Below are 19576 nucleotides of genomic sequence, written 5' to 3'. Positions count from 1 at the left end.
TAGGGTAGAGGGCACTGAGGATGAATCCATGGAACCAAAGGACCTTGAGAACCAAGGGTATGCAGCCCATATTCTTTCTTCATTTTTTGTACAACTGGGGTCTTGTGTTTCTGGTTTGCAATGCATAACAAGCCTCACAAGTGAAAGAGTGCAGACTATGGATTGCACCGAGGGCTATGCAACAGATTTGGCTGATGCATGACCCAGATCAGCCATATTTGGGTGACTACGGTACAGCCATGGATCTCTACAGATTGGGTCTGATGGCATCCATGGCCATGAGACTATGGGATGTCAGACAGGGAGGATAGGCAGGCATTGGGTGGGAAACCCCCCACAATAACCCTACGCTGACCATGGGCTGTGTCTTTCTGGGGAAAGGTAGGTGCCCGCCACCTGCCATTCCTTCCTGCCTGAGACCTGTTCTGAAGCAGCAGCACACAGGATCCATCAGTGGAGGCATCAGTCCTGCGTGGTACAGGGTGCTCCTTTGCAAGAGGCCTCCATCCTGAGCAGGAGTTTGCAAAAGAACATCAAACAGTAAGTGGCTCCAGAGCCAATGACAGGCTGAGCTGGCTAATTCTGATTTTGTCCCCATCCTGAGTTCTGCAAGAGCAACACAGAATAATGAGGAGGGAGCTGATAGCTAAGGCCACCCCCTGGCTAGTAGTAAGGATGAAGGCAGGCGGGTAAACAGATGGCAGCTGTTTGATTGGGAGCAGACCATAGTTGGTAGGGGAAAGTCCCATTCACTCCCATGGACTAGTCTCCAGTGGTAGAGCCTATGTTTTAACTCTAGGGAAAACAAAGCAAAACCCTGAACGGCAGCCAGTGGAGTCTGGTCTAAAAGGAGAAATGGGTGCTGTTCCATCAGCCTCATTCTGTCCTTGGTCAGGTGCCACCTGCCTTCCTTCCTATTTACAAACAGTCCAGCTGATGGACTGTTAGCTTAGCCTGCTCCTCCTTATTCTCAGTACTGCCATTATAGAGCTGTGAAAAGAATAGGATGAGATCAAATCTAGAATGAGTTAGCTCTGTCTGTCATCGGCTCAGGCTCCACCTAGTGCTGGCTTCTCAGCCTTCCTCCCTACCAATCTCAATGGGCACCAAGCACTGCTGACAGCAGCTCTCTACATTGCAGCATTTTGTTTCAGCCTCTCCTCCCCACTCACGGCCCTGTAACTGGATTCTGACATAACTTGCATTTTCCCATGGTTGGCAAATGCACGACCTGTGTTGCATACATGCATGGGCCTCTTGCCAAGTCTCGTTCCACCCACTGTTGATGAGTATATAACATTGCTTCAGATAGTGACTCAATGAAGCTTCATGAAAGGAGGAGGATGTGAAGTAACAGGGGCAGAACTCTGCAACAGATCTTATACTGAGAGCTCAGACAAGTAGGTTTCCATCTCAGGACCCATCTTGAGCTTGCTTGGCCTCCACTTGCAACCCTCGACCACCTCTCAGATCAGATATCACATGATTAGCTTGGTGTTTCCTAGGACAGAGCAACTTCTAGGTGGAAGATGTGGATGCAGAAAGCTAGATTTTCCATCTGATTCTGAAATTATTGAGTGACACTGCTCTGCAATATGGCTTGTTGGAAAAAGCAAGTGGACATGTCTAAGGAAGACGAATTACCATTCTCCGTGTCTTACTGTCAGACCCAAGGGGAGGAACATTCAGACTACTGGAAGAAAGGTAATGTAGATGAATGCACTGTTGATTGCCAAAAATGAGGTGTAGAATAGTCAACACACACTGAACTAAACATGGGTTACATCCAGACTGTCAGTGTTTTGCAGGAGGGATTAAAACTCAAACAAGGAAATTTAGATATGTGCAATTGCAGCTGATTTAGGGGTTTGTTTTCCCAATGTAGCAAATCCACTTTAGGAAAAGAAACAGATATTTTGTGGTTAGGTAAGTGAAGGAGAAAAGAATGAAATAAATGAATGAATAATTGGAAGACGCTTAAACACTGCACAAGCAAATCAGGATGAATGAAGGGTGAATGCTCATTGTTGTATAACCACAAACCAAACAGAATGAGTTGGATATAATTTATCCTCTGTGCAAGCTTTGAGTAAGCGACAAAGGCAGATTTAGGAGAGTGCAACTGGTTTAGTTGCACTGGGTGCAGAGCATGGAAGTGCCATAGGGGGTGCTGCAACTATGATGTAGAATGGAAGGCCACTGAATTTTGGCAATGCACAGGGCACCACAGGAATTTGAGATCACAAGGTATGTCATTGCAAGCAAATCAAAATGAATACTCAATGAATAGCTTGTCTGGAGGAGCCCATAGAAACTATTCGAGAGAAAGAGTTTCCATCCATGAATTGCCTTGTGTTGATATTTAGGTATATTTTAATGCACTGTAGTGTCTTTAATGGCCTGGGCTTCACCAGGTTTCACATTTAAACAAATGCAATTTAAAGTATAGTTACCAGATTTTTTTCAAGGAATCCAGGGACACTTTTTTTGGGGGGGGGGGGATTTCATGCTTTATTTTAGGAAAGGGCCTGGGGACGTCTGGTAACCCTAATTTAAAACAAAAGAATAATGCGGTAAAATTTATGGCAGCCATTGCACGATCAGTTCAATATGATACTTCAGTGATGTCTTTTGGAGGATCAGTAGGCTATTCCCCCTTCTCTGCTCCAGAAATTGTTGGACAACCTTTACCGTCTCTTTTCCTTCAAGGATGATGATAACTCCATGGTACAGCAGTGTGCAGATAATTGCATACAGATAATTGTCCCTGGTACCTCCAGCTATAAATGGAGTGTGTGCATTATGGTTGAGACAATACTTCTGCCTGAGAAATAGCCTTCCTAAACCTGAGATGCTCTAGATTTTTTGGACTGCATCTATCATTCCTAACCATGCTGGGTTGGGCTGATGGGAGTTGTAGTCCAAAACATCTGGAGGGTCCCACGTTGGGAAAGGCTGCCATAGAATCAAAGAACCATAGAGATGGGTGGGATATTGGAGGCCATTAAATGAATCCCCACACTATACAGTGCGGGGTCCATGGCACAGGGTGTAACCACAGCACCTGCATGTATCATGTTTCCTTTGCACTGAAATGAATGGCTTGGAATAACGTACTAAGAATATATTCTATAATCTACATAATTAATTGCTTAACTTACTTGAGTTATGCAACTTCACTACAGCAGAACACAGAGAAAAATAACATAGTTTTTGGAAGAAAACCAATTGCAGCAGAACTGATTGCTGCATGCGATGAATACAGAATGCCCTCTGGCTTATTCCTGATTCTGTTGGGACCACAGTTCCCTTCAGTCTAAGCCAGCATGGCTAATGCTCAAGGATGATGGGGGTGGAAGTTGAACAACTTCTGGGAAGCTGTCCCATTAGCTGTCCAGTCAAAGAATCTATGAAGCTGAATCTTTTCTTTGGAAGGGCTGAAAGCTCAGCGACGAGGTCCCTGCTTTCCACACAGAACAATTTCCATCCTTAGCATTTCCAGTAGGGATGGGGGAGAAATTCGATTCAGTTCACACTTAAAGTCACACATACGTAAACCACAGTTTCCAAAATGATAAGTTAACTCAAACACAGCCAGCCCCCAAAATTTGCACTTTATGGAATTTCACAACACGGATATCAAACTGAGTAATGCAGACAAAGAAAAACCGTACCCTGTGCATAGAAGTGCATATATTAGTGAAAATAGCCTCAGTCAGTTTTATTGCACATAGCCAAAGGCTGCCGCAATGTACACAGAATTATTTGACAGTTAAAAGAAAATATACTGAATTGATAAAAAAAGGACTTAAAACATTTACATTATTAAAACATTGCATACTCTAAACAAAGCTATGAAAATACCCCAATGTACAAATAAAAACATTAAACAATAAAATTCATAAGCTAAAATCATCACATGGTCACTAATGTTAAAAACAATATCAATTATTACAGTGTGCAATTTATACTCAGAGTGTGGTGACAAAGATAGAGCATAGCCTGAGGTAGATAGATAGGATCAAATAAATTCATCACCTTTACAGTTAATGGCTACCTTGGCTATATAATTTGCTCTAATTTTCCCTACAGCAGTTGCAAAAAGTGCTACCCGCCAGGTCACATACTTATCTGTGTCTGCAAGGAAATATAAAATCATGTCAAGGGGGTTCTGGCCAGGGGTAGTGAAAATAGCATGCAAGCATGCATTTATCGGGGGAAACGATTTGTATACTAGGAGAAGTATGTACAAAAATGCAAATGAACTTTCATGAGAATTATTATTATTATTATTATTTGCAAACTGAAGTGGAAATTGGAGAACTGAGCTTTAGACAGGAAAAATGTGAAACAAACTGACAAGAACTAACTTAGTTGGTCTTTATACCAAGAACTATCTTAGTTGGTCTTTAAGGTGCTACTGGAAGGATTTTTTTTTGTTTAAACTGACAAGAGTTGCTCATCCCTATTCATGGCTAATCAGAGATTAAACTCCAAATCTCCCAGGCCAGAGCAATCTACTACAGTGGTACCTTGGGTTACATATGCTTCAGGTTACATAAGCTTCAGGTTACAGACTCTGCTAACCCAGAAATATGACCTCGGGTTAAGAGCTTTGCTTCAGAATAAGAACAGAAATTGTGCAGCGGCGGTGCAGCGGCAGCAGGAGGCCCCATTAGCTAAAGTGGTGCTTCAGGTTAAGAACAGTTTCAGGTTAAGAACGGACCTCCGGAACGAATTAAGTACTTAACCCGAGGTACCACTGTATCTACGTGGACAAATATGTATCCTCAGAATCCTATATTCCTAATTTCTAAAGGGTCTCTGGTTGTATTTCTGGGAAGGACTCATGGTTCTACTTAGAGGAGACCAGAAGATGTCCAGAATGGTACATAGCCAATGATCAGAGATCAGGGGAGATGTAGTGCAGAACATTTGGAGAACACCACATCCTTTCTGGGACCATTTCCACACAAAGCACATGCACTGCTATGACATGATAGCCACTCCACAATGCTTATACTCAGTCTTCTTTACTGTTGCCTTCCAGAACTTCACAATGGGCAAATGCTCATGGTTCTCACAGCTCACGAGTCCTGTTTTTCTACGTTTTTTGATATGAATCTTTGGGTAGAAAGATTGAAGACCATGGGAATTCAGGTGAGGGTTGCATATATCTTGTTGAATCATGCAGAGATAAAAGCCACCAGATGCAATATAATTTGATTGTGCAAGGAAAAAAAAATCAGGACGAACCAGATCGCAAGGAGTAATTAGTACTTTTAGTACTTTTTGCTGCTATCCAAGCACCGCCTTCTTCTTCTTCTTCTTCTTCTTCTTCTTCTTCTTCTTCTTCTTCTTCTTCTTCTTCTTCTTCTCCTCCTCCTCCTCCTCCTCCTCCTCCTCCTCCTCCTCCATTATTGCAATTGTTATTTTGACTCCAAGCTGTCAGCTAAACTTATTTCCTATTGAAATGAATGGGGCAGTTGGAGGCAGCAAAACTTCTGAATACCAGTTGCTGGAAAACACAGGCAGGGTGAGTGCCCTTGTTCTCAAATCCTGCTTGCAGGTTTCCCACAGACATCTGGTTGGCCCCTGTGAGAAAAGGATGCTGGATAAAGTGAGCTATTGGCCTGATCCACAAAGGCTCTTCTTATGCTCTTAAGCTCTTATGCTTAGTAGGACTCTTGACTTACCTAGGACCCTCGTACCTATGGGACCACCTCTCCTGGCATGCCCAGCAGAGGACCTTACAGTCCACAAATAATAATACTTTGGAGGTCCTGGGCCTTAAGGAGGTTAGACTGGCCTCGGCCAGGACCAGGGTCTTTTCAGCCCTGGCCCCAGCCTGGTGGAACACTCAGTAGCAAGAGACCAGGGCCTGCAAGACGGAGCTGTTCTGTCAGGCCTTTTGTCCGGGCCCAGTCTGACCTCCTTTTTCCCATGAAAGCCTGTATGTAAGTGCCCCCCTTGGCATTTCTATCAGCCCATATGGGACCAGCATGAGTGACCAGGCCTGGCGAACATTTACCGTATTTTTCGCCGTATAGGATGCACCAGCCCATAGGATGCACCTAGTTTTTTTTTGGGGGGGGGGGAGATAAAGAAAAATTTCTTTATCCCGCCCCCAGCCGCAGGGAAGCCCGAGCTTTTATAAATGCACCTACCGTAGTTTTTAGAGGAGAAAACGATATCTGCCTGAAGCGCGGGGCGCTCTGCTTCAGCGCGCCCCGCGCTCCAGGCAGCAGGCTGCTATCTGCAGCGTAGGGAGCCCTGCGGGAACCCCCCTGGACTCCCCAGGCTTGCAGATAGCTTCCTGAAGCCTGGAGAGCGAGAGGGGTCGGTGCGCACTGACCCCTATCGCTCTCCAAGCTTCAGCGAAAGCCTGCATTCGCCCCATAGGAAGCACACACATTTCCCCTTCATTTTTGGAAGGGAAAAAGTGCGTCCTATGGGGCGAAAAATACAGTAATATTCCTACCCTAATGGCTGTGATTCGTGGGTTGCCACTTCATTTTATATTGATTTTACTGTGATTTTGAGCTGTGTTTTAATCAATTGTTTGATGTTGTGTTTTTAATGTATTATATATTTGGTGTTAGCTGCCCTGAGCCGGGCCTTGGCTGGGGACGGCAGTAGGCCCAAGACAGTCTGGCACATGAGGTGAACCACAAAATACCTCTCCCCCTCCCACACACACCAGAGAAGAAGGGGGCAGTGGAGATTCTCATTAAGATCAAGGGAGGGATAAAGATCTACAATGGGAACAAAGCAGTGAGTCAAATCAACCTTATCAGACTGCTGAAGGCAGTGTGCCCTGAATCAAACCAGGCAAGTGCATAACGCAGGGGGCAACCCCTACCATTTCCTCACTAGAGGAGCGGGGAGACTAGCAATGCTTCCTATTTGCAGAGAAGCTGATGTGGAGGTAGCACTGTGAGGCAGGAGGCTGTTGAGAAAGCAGCAGATCTGGCTTCCAAGTAGTGTACCACAGCTACCGCTGCCACTGTAGCAGCGGCCAAGGAATTCCTTGGAGGCTGAATCTGTTGCCCCTGAGGATCTGCATCTAAGGTGGTTGCTGCACTTTGCCTCACGGGTGGGCTGGCCTTTGGTGAGGAGGAAGAGGAGGCAGAATGGTAGAGGAAAGGGGGAAAAATCGGCAGAAGGGATCGGCTTGATCCACTTTGTGGGGTGAGCAGCCCTTCACACATTTCTTAGTCCCAATTGCTCTTCTTGGCCACAGTCCAAAGCATGGCAGTGAATTTATGCTCACTTCATGCTGTTATGGGATCATGTCCATTGCATTCGGGCATACATCAAATGACCATGCTGCTGTTGCTTATGCAGGTGACAGCTGACCAGTGGAAAAAATTGATTCAGTGTGCAGTGCTAGAACCAGAGGTGAGAAAGCACCTTTTCTACAACTCCAGAGCATTTGCGATCTCAATTGCTGTGGTAAGCACCATACTGCTTCAGTGAGAGTTGGGGCATGTGGGTTTGCTAGGGTCTAAAATGACTATATATATATTGCAGGTATGGGGAACTAGAGGCCCATTGGTCAAATGTGGCCCTCTAGACCTCTCTTCTTGGCCCTCAGAATTCTCCTCAAGAATGTGCCCAGTAACTCCAATTATGCTTTTTGTTTGCATGGCTGGAGAAGGGGTGTGAGTGGGTGTAGCAATCAGACAACTGTATGAAGATAAAATTTGCATTCGTTGTTCTGCCCTCTTTAGCCTCTCTCCCCCACCCCACTTCTGGCACTTGGCTCCCAGAAGTTTGACCAGAAGCGAATGAGGCCCTTGGTTTGTAAAAAGTTGCTCACCTCTATTTTATTAGATAAATATTGTGTTCCTCCTTTCAGGTTTTCTACGTGACCCTCTGGATCAATCTTTTTTCCACCCTGCAGATATATTCTGTAGCACAACCCTGGGAAATCAGTATTTTGGCCACTGCAGTTGCCCTAGTGGCTGCCTTGATCATCAGACTCACAATTCATCAACATCAAAGGAAGGTAAGACGAGTTGAGACATGTCTGAAGTTATGATTTCCATGATGACCAGCAGGTATTAGGGATTCATATTCATATAATCACAAATTAAAAACAGAACCCAATGGAGCCTATTCAGTTCAACTTTCATTCACTGAAATAAATGCCATAAGCAATGCCTGAAAAGCAATAAGAGGTTGGCTCACATCTTGCAAAGCAATTGCTTTAGAGGGTGCCTGCACATTGCAACCCCATTTGTTAAACCCACCTCATCACAGTCCTAGCCGGAATTGTCAGCTCAACTCAGCTCAAATCTTCCCACCCCGAAAAGTTATAGCTCAGCAAGAGAGAACCAAGTTTTTCATGAAGAAGCTCCCCAGCATCACCAGGTGCATCTGGGAATACTCCCTGCCTGAAATCTTCGGAGAGCCACTGCCAGTCAACATGAACAATACTGAACCAGATGGACTGATGCCCAGATGCAGTTACAAGGCTGTCTTATAACTGTGTCTGAACCATTGGTCCACCTGTTCCTATCTTTTAAGTGGGAGAGCTCTAACTCAGTGGTACAACATCTGCTTTGTATGCAGAAGGTCCCAGGTCCAATCCTTGGACAGAGCTGGAAGGAAACTTAGGCGAGCCGGTGCCACGCAGTGTAGAAGATACAAATCTAGATGGACCATTGACTCAGGATAAGACAGCTTCCTACAAGGAGCCATAATTCAGTGGCAGAGCACCTGGCTGCATTCAGAAGGTCCCAGGTTTCACTCCAGTATCTCCAGGTAGGGATGGGAATGTCCGCTGCCTGAAACCCTGAAGAGCTGATGCCAGTCAGTGTATACAATTCTGTACTAGATGGACCAATGGCTTGATGCAGCAGAAGGCAGCTTTCTATGTTCCCCTTTGAAAATTGTGGGGAATGACTGTTAAACCAGCTTGTTAAACTGCCTATGCCCATGAGACTGTGGTACGGCTTCCCTCTTGCCTCCACTGGCCACCCTGTGGTTGAGACCTTTAATTCCCTTCCTTCTCCTTCTCATTTAACAGCTGAATGTAAGTACAGACATGAGACTAGCCGCTGCCAACGAAGCTTTCATGAAAAACAAATTCCTGGTAGGGTTCACAAATATGCCGGAGAAGCAATGTAGTGTTCCACAGGTATCCTTTTTCAGATTGAAACAATGCCAAATCTCTGTATGTCAGGGAGAACTGAAGTTTCAGTTTTGTCACTTAAGAACTCACCCTATATTTACCTTTGAATATAATGATATAATAAAATAAGGGTGGGGACCTTTGGCTGATGAAGGACCTTGTTCTCTTCTGGGCAGCCTTCTGGGGACCACATGCTAGTGGTGGGCGAGAACAGGCGCAGTCGTAGGTAGAGCAACAAATGTAAATGTTTGCCTTTGCAAAGTAGGCTAGTTTCTGCACCTGCTCACCCACTCCGCTTTATCCTCAATCCAGGCAAGTCAAAGGCATTATCGGAGTTCAAATATGCATTCCAGCCAGGTGAACACTTGGGGTTGCATCCAATGTACAGTGGTACCTTGCAAGACGAATGCCTCGGAAGACGAAAAACTTGCAAGACGAAAGAGTTTTTCGTTTTTTGAGTTGCTTCGCAAGACGATTTTCCCTTTGGGCTTGCTTCGCAAGATGAAATGTTTTGCGAGTTTGTTTCCTTTTTCTTAAAACCGTTAATACCAGGGTGCATCCGTGCTTCGCAAGACGAAAAATCCGCAAGACGAAGAAACTCACAGAACGAATTAATTTCGTCTTGCGAGGTACCACTGTAGTGCTAAGTTTTTTTGGGTTTGTTTTGTTTTGTTTTTGAGGCTAATAATCAGGATTATTACTGAAGGCTTTTTTGTTAAAAAAAAAATAAAGCAAAAGGATTACATGCCATTAAACATTTAAAAAAGAAATGACGAATCAGCTAACAAATTTCTCTTTCCACTATGGGTCAATACTGTTCAGATGGCACAGGGAAGGGAGAAGGGGGTGGAATCCTGATCAAGAGACAATGAAAAAACAACACCGTCCACAAACAGAGGGTTGGGGGAGAGACACAGGATAAAGAATACACATGCCCTAGCGACTGCAGCAGGAAAGTGTTTCATGGATGCTTGTGGTCTTTGTGAGAGAGCCTGGAAAACTAGAATAAGAAAAAACACACTAGTGGACCAAATTGACTACCAAGTGGCCATTTTTGCTCTGCGTTTGAAAATATTTTTGCAGACCCATTAAAGGTGTTCCCCGGAAGTTGCCCAGAGAAAAGCAGATTGTTAGAAGATGTCACACACAGGAAAGGAGTGGATCTTGGTTTTAAGATAACCCCAAAAGATCCTTGGGCGAAAGCAGCAATGGGAATTTAAATAACACCACTGTTGCTCAGTTCAATCATAAAACAAATCATAGCATAAAGGAAGACTTGCTGTAATCATGGTATCTTGAAAGGTTGGAGAAGATTAAAAGTCCTCTTTGGCCCCATCCCAAGGAAAACAGTGTTCCATCTTAAAGAAAAGAAAAGAAAAGAAAAGAAAAGAAAAGAAAAGAAAAGAAAAGAAAAGAAAAGAAAAGAAAAGAAAAGTTTGCTATGTACTTCTGCAGCTCTGGAGAGAGTCCAGAATTAGCAGGACCACCCCAACGAAATTGGGTTTAAACACACAGCCATTTATTCCTCCAGCCTGGATATGAGCACTCGTAAGTTGACACCCCAAGAATTGGGTTCAAGCCACAAAGGCAACAGAATCAGCTGGAAGAGAGGAACCCAGCCCTCCCACAAAGTGCAAGAGAAAACGTTTGGTTATGCAGTCATCTCACTCTCTGCAAGCTCCTGAAGTCAGGAGGAGAAAAGGTTCTAGCAACTCGAAAGAAGACATGAGAGTTGGCTGTAAATATGGGGTGGGGTGAAAACAAAACTGTGGCTGAACACAGAAGCTTCACATCAAAGAAAAGGCCTATCCAAACAGTGACAACCCATTTATGGGCCAGAGGAATCAACAATCTGACTCACAGGCGGCCAAAAGGCCAGACTGGGCTGAGAGCCATTTTTTTTTAAAAAAATTAAAAATGCAATGCTCATTTGTGAAAGAGAAACCAAAACACCCCTAGAAATTAAGTAAGAGAGTGGTTTTAACAGGACGGTGGCCAGACCCTTGTGGCAGCTTCTGCCTGACAGAACTGGATCCTGCAGGCCAAAGGAAGGATGTCTCGTGGGGTTCTTCAACATCTTGCTATCAGCAGCAAACTTCTTGGCTCAAACAATGGCAGGAGCCCCACCGATTCCCATGAACAACTCTTGCATTTCTCAGAAAGGCAGAGGAAGAAGTTCCCCATCGCATGTGCCTGATGACGGCATGAAGCTCAGGCTGACTTCCACACCACACTCTTTGATTCGGAGTTTCCTGGTACAGAAAAGCTTGTACTGAGCGGGAAGGAATGCAGCAAACCAGAGTGGAGTGTGGTTTCCCACTGAAAAGTCTACTTTGGCTATGAAGGGGGAAGGAGGTGCGAATGATCCTGCACATCACAAGACCCCCACCACAAATGGGTGGCTGTGAGAAACCAAGGTCCACAACAGACAGAATGTTTCAAAATTAACTGGTTTGTGTCCGGTCACCAAGATGAAGTAGCCTTTTGCAGAAAGGCCAGGAGAGGCTGGGTGGGAAATCGTTATTGGAGAATTCCAGAGGGAGTTAAAGACACATAGCAGTACATTTGTTCCATTGGCAAAATGTTTTGTACCAGCTGAACATTGTTGTGCAAGAGAATGTACCTGTGTTGCCCAATAAAGGTAAAGGTAAAGGGACCCCTGACTGTTAGGTCCACTCGTGGACGAGTCTGGGGTTGCGGCGCTCAACTCACTTTACTGGCCAAGGGAGCCAGTGTACAGCTTCCGGATCATGTAGCCAGCATGACTAAGTGAATTGGAGCAGCGCACAGAAACGCCTTTTATCTTCCCGCCAGAGTGTTACCTATTGATCTACTTTCACTTTGATGTGCTTTCAAACTACTAGGTGGGCAGGAGCTGGGACCGAGCAACGGGAGCTCACCCCATCGTGGGGATTCAAACCGCCGACCTTCTGATCGGCAAGCCCTAGGCTCTGTGGTTTAACCCACAGCGCCACCCACGTCCAATAGATTGCCCAATAGATGGCACAATTTATTGCACATTGTTTTCCCACTATTCTAACTGTCATGTTGGATCCCTCTGTTGCACAGCGTTACAATCTCACCCAACTGCTGGCACAGGAGCTCTTGTGCTAGTAGACAGAGAACATTGGATACAGCCCTCATGGTGCAAAGCAGGGCGAATGAGGTGTGGCCTGGAAAAAGTTCAAAAGGAAAGATAGAGAGGCCTGGAGAGTCACAATCAGTCTGGGGCCTGAGGCTTCTCTCCAGCTATAGCTTAACATCATACATTCTTTACTTGCCATGATATATCCAGTACCACAATTTGCCCATAGGTGGTGGTATTGCTACAGATTACTACATAAGAGTAAAACAATTAAAACAATCTGAGCTCCTTCTTACAAATGGGTGTGAATAAGTAGGCAACATCAATCCTTTTCTCCAGTAAGCAATATAGAGAGTTGCAAAGAATTTCATCATTTGCCATAATTTGTGCATGGCTGGTGGGATTATCAGATATAGGGCTGTTTTCCTTGACTTCCCCCATCAGCTCTGGTTTGTTCATTTTGACGTGGGGCCATGCCTTCAATTCTTAGCAGACTCTTTGGCAGAAATGAAGAGAAATGAGAAGGTGAGTGATGATTGGAGGGCTTTTGTTTTGTTTTAAGGCAGAAGGTTTCCAAGGAAGCCATGCTGCCGAAACTGTTAGTGGCATTGCTGACAACAAACAAAACATTGTTGAAAACAAACAAAACAAATAAATTAATTTGAGCTCCATCTTCCAAATGGGTGTGAATAAGCAAACAGCCATCATCCTCTTTCTCAAGTCAACCATACAGAGAATTGCCTGCAATTATATGAGGCACAGAAATATTCTTCAGAATTACCAGAATCCAGCTGATGGATGTTGTCAGAGCCACCCGAGGTCTCAGCTCACAAGAGACCAAAGTCCAGTCCAAGATATATACAAAAGGTTTTATTGAAGAACATTGTTGTCGTTACATCCAAGCTCCGTGGCTCCGCATCTGTTACCCTTAGATGTTAGAAGTCCCCTCTGAGTCAGTCCCGCCCCTGCACCAGCTTAAGAGGCTTGTACTGCTCCACCTTTTCCTCTCTTTCCTTTTCCGCAGGGTCTTCCTGCCCCCCTGTGCTCCCTCCCTCCGGGACTCCCCCGAGGCTGAGTCTTCTGCCGCCTGCTCCCCCCTCCTTCGTGCTTTGGGACCAGGCTCCTCCTCAGGGCTCTCCTCATTTCCGCGCGCCTCCACATTTGAACTTGGCGCGCGTACGTTGCCTCTGACCTTCCTTTCGACCGTTACGCTACTCTCGGTACTACACTCCTCCCCTTCCGGCAGGACGTTTTGCTCCGAACTCCTTCCCCTCTCTGCTTCCTGTTCTGCTCTTTCTGACACACTGGCAACTCCACCCCCTTCACTCCGTTCCGACGGAGAGGCCGGTCCCGATCTCCAGCCCCCACTGGGGATTCCCCCTTCGTTCCCCTGCTTCTGACTGCCTCCCTCTCTACTGCCCCTTGGCCTGACCAGGGGGGCTCCCTTTTGGGAATCCTCGGATTCACTTGACGGACTCACTGACAACCTCGGGTCGTCGTCGTCCTCTTCCTCATCGCCCTGGGACCCCTCCCCCTCGCTCTCTGTCCCTGAAACCCTGACAGATGTTATCATGCTTTAAACAGCCACTACCACCAAAGTAAGACACTGACTCATTGCTCTTAAAACTAGGTTGTGGGTTATAACAAATTAAATATACAGAATTCAACCAATGGAGTCTGTTTAGTCATTTAACTATTCCATTTGGGACAGGTGTCTATCATTTTCATTAAAGATGTCATTCTAAAGTTAGTTAGCTAGTTAGTTTTTCAAAAAAGAAATTCAGTATTTTTGCAGCATTTTTGAAATAACATCACTGCTGGATCACACTGAAGAGTCTTGTTTAGTAAGACTGTGTCCAACTCCTCAGTCTCCACCCCCCAGGATCTGGGGACCCAGTCCAGGCAGATGTGGAGATCGCTTAGCCTGGATCTGGACCTGAATCAATTCAGGGAACAAGGCTGAAACCCAATTAAACATAAAGGCACAAGGGGGCGGAAGAAGGAGATGTTGCATCTCCTTCGCCTCTTCATGACTGAGAGCAGGAGGGTACAATTGACTGACACTATCTACCGCTAGGCTCCTTGCTTTCTCACAGGAGCAGGCACGCCAACTCCAGGAAACAGAGATGTCATCAGCCCCCTCAATATTCCTTAACAGGGTACGCAGCCCCCAAATATTGAGCAGGTGGAGGAGGTCTAGCCGAGCAAAGCACAGCATCAATGGAAGGCTGCACCAGCCTGCGCAGTGCCAGGAGACACTGCAGGGACCAGGGCAGCCTGGTGTGAGGTTGCACCAGCCTGCTCAGCATCTCCTGAGACTGTGGGGACCAGCGTGACCTAGCAGAAGGCTGCACTAGCCTGCATAGTGTCGGGAGATGCTGTGGGGACAGGTGCGGCCTGGCGAGAGGTTGCACTAGCCTGCGCAGGATCTTTTGATGCAAGCAAGGACCAGCACAGATTGTAGTAGGCTGCTCCTGCCTGGCATCTCTTGACACCATGCAGGCCGATGCAGCCTTCCTCTAGGCTGCAACGGTCTGGCCTGCACAGCATAGGGGGCGTGTGCAACATGCGCCAACCCACCCAATTTTGGGGGCAACATGGTGCCTCTGCCTGGTAGACACCAGGAACCACTGGCGCACACATACACACACAATATCCATCTCCATTTTCTAAGTCCTGGTTCCCTGTGTAGCCAAAGCAGTCCTGGCACCAAATCACCATAGGAATATTCTTCCATTAATTTGCATCCTGCTCTGGGTCACCCCATATTGCTTTTTCTTCAATTCATTTATGTCCAAATAATTTCCTGACAGATTGTGCTCAAGATCAGTTCAGCTGCCCCCAATGATGATCCCCAATTCATTTCTTTATAAAGTAATCTCACAGCAGTTTATTTTCCCAAGTTAACATCCTACCCAGTCACCTAGATCACCATCCTCCTCCCATTCAATCCCCCCAAATTCATTACTCACTTGGAACCACTAGTGGCACTTCAAGGTTGTATCCAATGTTAGTCCTGCACAGGGTAGACCCATTCATAGGTGCCGAGTTCTGCCCAACATTTGGGGGGGGGGGCCTTGTTGCATGTGTGTGATGTCACATGTGATGTCACACACATCAGGAGGAGGCTTGATGTCCTCTGCAGCTGCGGAGAGGCCCAACAAGGCCTAGCTCCTCAATTTAGGAGGAGGCTGCCATGTCCTCACATACTTTGGGGTGAGGGCTGAGCTGTCTTCAGCCCCATAGAGTTGGTGCCTATGGACCTATTGGACCTATGGACCTATGGACCCATTGAAATTGTTAGACATGACTTAGTTCTCTTAATTTTTATGTGTCTACTCCGAGTGGAACTTAGAGACAACCCTCAGAACCCATGCGGTCAATCCTTAACAACACTCATATTCATTTGTGTGATTATGGCCATATTCACGCCATCCATTTAAAGCACTGTGATACCGCCTTAAGGGGTCATAGCTTCCCTAAAGACTTATGGGAGCTGTAGTTTGCTAAGGGTACTGAGAGTTGTTAATTTATCCCTTCCAGAGCTACAATTCTCAGAATGGTTTAACAATCAATCCCGCCTCACAGGTAACTCCTGAATATTGTAGCTTTGTGAAACACCCTTAACAAATTAGAGCTCCAATAATCCTTTATTGGAAGCCTCAACTGTTGAAAGTGGTAGCATAGTGCTTTATGGATGGTACGAATGTGGCTTATGTTGCTACTGAATTGTATCCAACAAATTCCTAGCGAAAGCAGAATGGTTTCTGCTCACAAAACAGAACTTCTGTTCCCTCTCCTGTCTCTGCATGCCCTCAGTGCCACCTGGACCTTCAGAGCAATTTTGTGTGTCAGGACTCACATGGAGAGAGGAGACAGGAGAGGAAGGGGAAATTCCATTGTGAGAACGGAAGATAAAACCATAGAACTGTAGAGTTAGAAGGGACCCAAAGGGATTCAGCTGATCATTGTTGCTGTTAGCTGATTGCTGCAGAATGTGCTTTTCTGGGTGATGCAGAATAATATTGCTGTCCTGCAAATCTGCTCCTCCCGGCTCCTTTTCAGTCTGCTCTGAAGCACAACCTGAAAGAACTCTGCATTGTAATAGAGACTCCCATCGTTCCAAGTCAGGAAAAAAGCCTGGGAATTTCTTCAGAAGATTCTGAACTGCTGCCTGAGAAAAAGGACAGCAACCAAAGTGCCTTGGCATACCGAGAGTTCCTCCAGCTTGTCCCAGATGGAGCCCCTGAGGTAAGAATTCATTGAAGGAGTCCGTAAAAAGGTTTGGTGTTGGGGGAGAACTGAGGTGGATCTTCACTAGCCTCTGTACTCAGCCAGCCCATACCTGCCTGATTTCTTACTGTCCAGAAGGTGGCACTGCCTCTTAGTTTCTTTCTCCTCCTTAGTCTCAAGGTTGACCTTCTAGACCTCAGCAGAGGAGGAGGCAAAACTAGAACTAGTGCCTCCATCAGTCATTGGCTCCAGCACCACCCTACTTTCATATTCTATACCTTCTATACCAGTCCCAAGGGGGCACCAGGCACTACTGCTCACTTACAAATGTTTAAGAAATATTTAAAATAAAATGTAGTGCCAATGATATATTATTATGCCTTTTAAATGATGTGGATAAGCAAGGGACATTCAAGGAATATTTGAATTCTTAAAGGAATTTTAAAATATATATATATTTTTTAAGTCAGGAACTTTTCAAGAAACTTTTAAGGACACACCTTTTGGTTATTTTAAGTTGTTTTAGACTTTGTGTTTCAAAGTTGTAACCCACCCTTGGACCTCACAGTGAAGGGCAGATAATAACAACAGTAACAACTAGGGTACTGTATATATTAACACTAGCAAGGGTAATGCGCATGAAAGTTTGGAAAGGTAGATGTAAACCTAATAAGAATTAAGGATGGAAATGATGGAAATGTTTAAGTTGACAATAATGTTAAATGAAATGGGATTGAAAAGCTGTTGAAGGCTAGTTGTGCAATATAGAAGCAAATTGCTCAGAATATCTGGGTTTGGAGAAGGGAAAGGGCCACAGGTGAGTGGTAGAGCACCTGCTTTGTGCATGGAAGGTCTCAGGTTCAACCCCCAGCACTGGGAAAGACTCCAGTCTGAAATTTTGGGGAGAGGTGGTTTATTATGACATAAGCCAGGGTTGAGGATAGGCCAATCTTGGCCTGTGAGGCCATTATTTCAGAAACTATGCCCACTGATGCCATTCCAATGGTGGGAGGGGTTTGATTCTGAATTGGCTGCATGCATCAGTTACTCTATTGGGAACTGGTACACATAGCCGAAGCAGCAGGGTTTAATCTCCGCTCACCAGCTGATGAGTAGGAACTAAATCCTGCACCATTGGGCTGTTCATGCCTCTTCCCCTACTGGAAACAGCCATGTGCAGTCAAAGCTCAATGTTGGGCTGTTTGAAAGCCCTTTTGCAAAGAATCCTGTGCTGTTGCAAAAGAGCTCTCAAACAATTCCACACTGAGACCCCATAGTCAGGGCTTCAGAGTTCAGTATAACCTGGTACCATATTGACGTCAGATGACTGACATGTAGATGGTCTCTGGGTTGGGGATATAAGGATTTGGCTTGCTGGTCAGAAAATGTTCTCCACTTCTAGCACAAACTTTCAGGGACAGCACATGAAGTGCTATTTGAGCTACAGATTGGTGTAGGCATCACTGGACTAGATGGACCACTGGTCTGACTTGGTATAACAGCTGCTTCCTATGTTCTTACATCATCAATAAATGTTGATGCTTGACTGATTTTAGGTGATGGCCCATCAGCTATTGGCAATCTTCAGTGGCTGTTACATCAGACTTCTGGTCAGTGGTCAGCTCACAGAGGTTGCTGCAAGACGACATGTATCACTCAACCACACCCAATGCCTGTGCCAATTCATCGAGACTACAGTGCTGGCAAAGAGATCCTCTTGGTTCAAGCTGAGGTGACCAGTGGTGGATAAAGTGGCCCTTTGCATTATGCACAGTATTAACCAGAATGGAGACCTAGAACTTGCAAACTGGGGGAATCATTTCACATGGTTGTCTGAATTGGCCACAGTGACACTCACCTTAGTTACGCACTATTCATAGGCGCCGACTCCATGGGGCCTGAGGGGGCCCGAGCCCCCTCAAAAATTCATTTGGGGGGGCTCCGCCCCCCCAATAATTTAAGAAAATTATTACCGTAAATTTCGCTCTATAACACGCAGATTTTTTCTCCTAAAAAGTAAGGGGAAATGTCTGTGCGTGTTATTGAGCGAATGTGTGGTCCCTGGAGCTGACTCGCCGGAGCGCAGGAGCAAAAATAGGCAAAAATCAGGCAAGAATAAGATCGGGCGGGCAGGCGGAGGGAAGGCGGAAGCTGCTGCTTTCCTGCATTCTGCCTCAGGGTCTTACTGCCCACCCGCTTCTGTTGCTGCGTTTGCTCAAACTCAACAAAGAGCAGGGAATCCCCTGCCCTCCTGGCAAGCAGAGGGTTAAGGAAAGGATCGAGTCCTTCCTTCTAATTCTTTCCTAGTCACACTGCGTGCAGGCTCCAGCCCACCACCTCCTCCTCTCCTTGCTCTAGGGACTCGCAGGCAGCCGAAAAACAGGTGGGAGAGAGAGAGAGGGCTGGCTTGGGGGGGGGGACTTTTGCCTTCCTTTCCTCCCCCCACCCCGTTAAACTCCTCCCCTGCATTCTTAGCCAGCTGCTTCTCCGCACACCCCTCTTGTGCTTCTTGTCCCTTCTGTGTTTTTCCTTCCCTCCCCATTTAAAACGTGGTGACAAAGCACGGATCCACATGGATCCTCAGGATTTTTGCATTGGGTCACCCCAAATTCACCATCAGATCACATTACATGTCCATGGCTACAGTCTGTACCAAAAAAATCACGCACCCACTGTTGCCTGGGGCTGCAATGGTGCAAAAACGTGGTTACAAAGCATGGATCCACAGGATCTTTGCACTGGGTCACCGCAAATTCACCATCAGATAACATAGCATGTCCATGGCTACAGCCTGCACCAAAAAAATCACGCACCCACTGTGGCCTGGGGCCACAATGGTGCAAAAACGTGGTTACAAAGCACGGATCCACATGGATCCTCAGGATTTTTGCATTGGGTCACCCCAAATTCACCATCAGATCACATAGCATGTTCATGGCTACATCTTGCACCAAAAAAATCACGCACCCACTGTTGCCTAGGGTCACAGTGGTGCAAAAACGTGGTTACAAAGCACGGATCCACATGGATCCTCAGGATTTTTGCATTGGGTCACCCCAAATTCACCATCAGATCACATAGCATGTTCATGGCTACATCTTGCACCAAAAAAATCACGC

At 45.9% G+C, this 19576-nt stretch overlaps 1 protein-coding gene across 2 annotated transcripts; it reads left to right on the top strand.

The window, feature by feature from the left end:
- The first annotated feature begins 1180 nt into the window (after positions 1 to 1180).
- Positions 1181 to 18326, top strand: TMEM268 (transmembrane protein 268). Of its 2 annotated transcripts, XM_083721135.1 has the most exons (9): positions 1183 to 1400; positions 1506 to 1704; positions 5051 to 5160; positions 7348 to 7455; positions 7862 to 8011; positions 9035 to 9145; positions 12669 to 12749; positions 16290 to 16475; positions 18014 to 18326. In XM_083721135.1, exons 2-9 carry the CDS (start codon positions 1596 to 1598, stop codon positions 18191 to 18193), a joined length of 1035 nt encoding a protein of 344 aa, XP_083577261.1. In that variant the 5' UTR covers positions 1183 to 1400; positions 1506 to 1595; the 3' UTR covers positions 18194 to 18326. The 2 variants fall into 2 exon arrangements, with proteins under 2 accessions (XP_083577262.1, XP_083577261.1); XM_083721136.1 differs by having other exon boundaries at positions 1181 to 1704; positions 7348 to 7401.
- Positions 18327 to 19576: the final 1250 nt, after the last annotated feature.

This window comes from Podarcis gaigeae (assembly GCF_964106915.1).
Source record: "Podarcis gaigeae genome assembly, chromosome: Z".
Lineage (NCBI taxonomy): Eukaryota > Metazoa > Chordata > Lepidosauria > Squamata > Lacertidae > Podarcis > Podarcis gaigeae.
This window is presented reverse-complemented; position numbering and strand designations above follow the sequence as displayed.

Excerpts from the sequence above, each read along its gene's own strand:
- TMEM268 (XM_083721135.1), top strand. The coding sequence starts at position 1,596 with ATGGCTTGTTGGAAAAAGCAAGTGGACATGTCTAAGGAAGACGAATTA. Across the intron at positions 9,146-12,668 it reads AGCAATGTAGTGTTCCACAG|CTCTGGTTTGTTCATTTTGA; the intron begins GTATCCTTTTTC and ends TTCCCCCATCAG. Across the intron at positions 12,750-16,289 it reads AAATGAAGAGAAATGAGAAG|TCTGCTCTGAAGCACAACCT; the intron begins GTGAGTGATGAT and ends GCTCCTTTTCAG.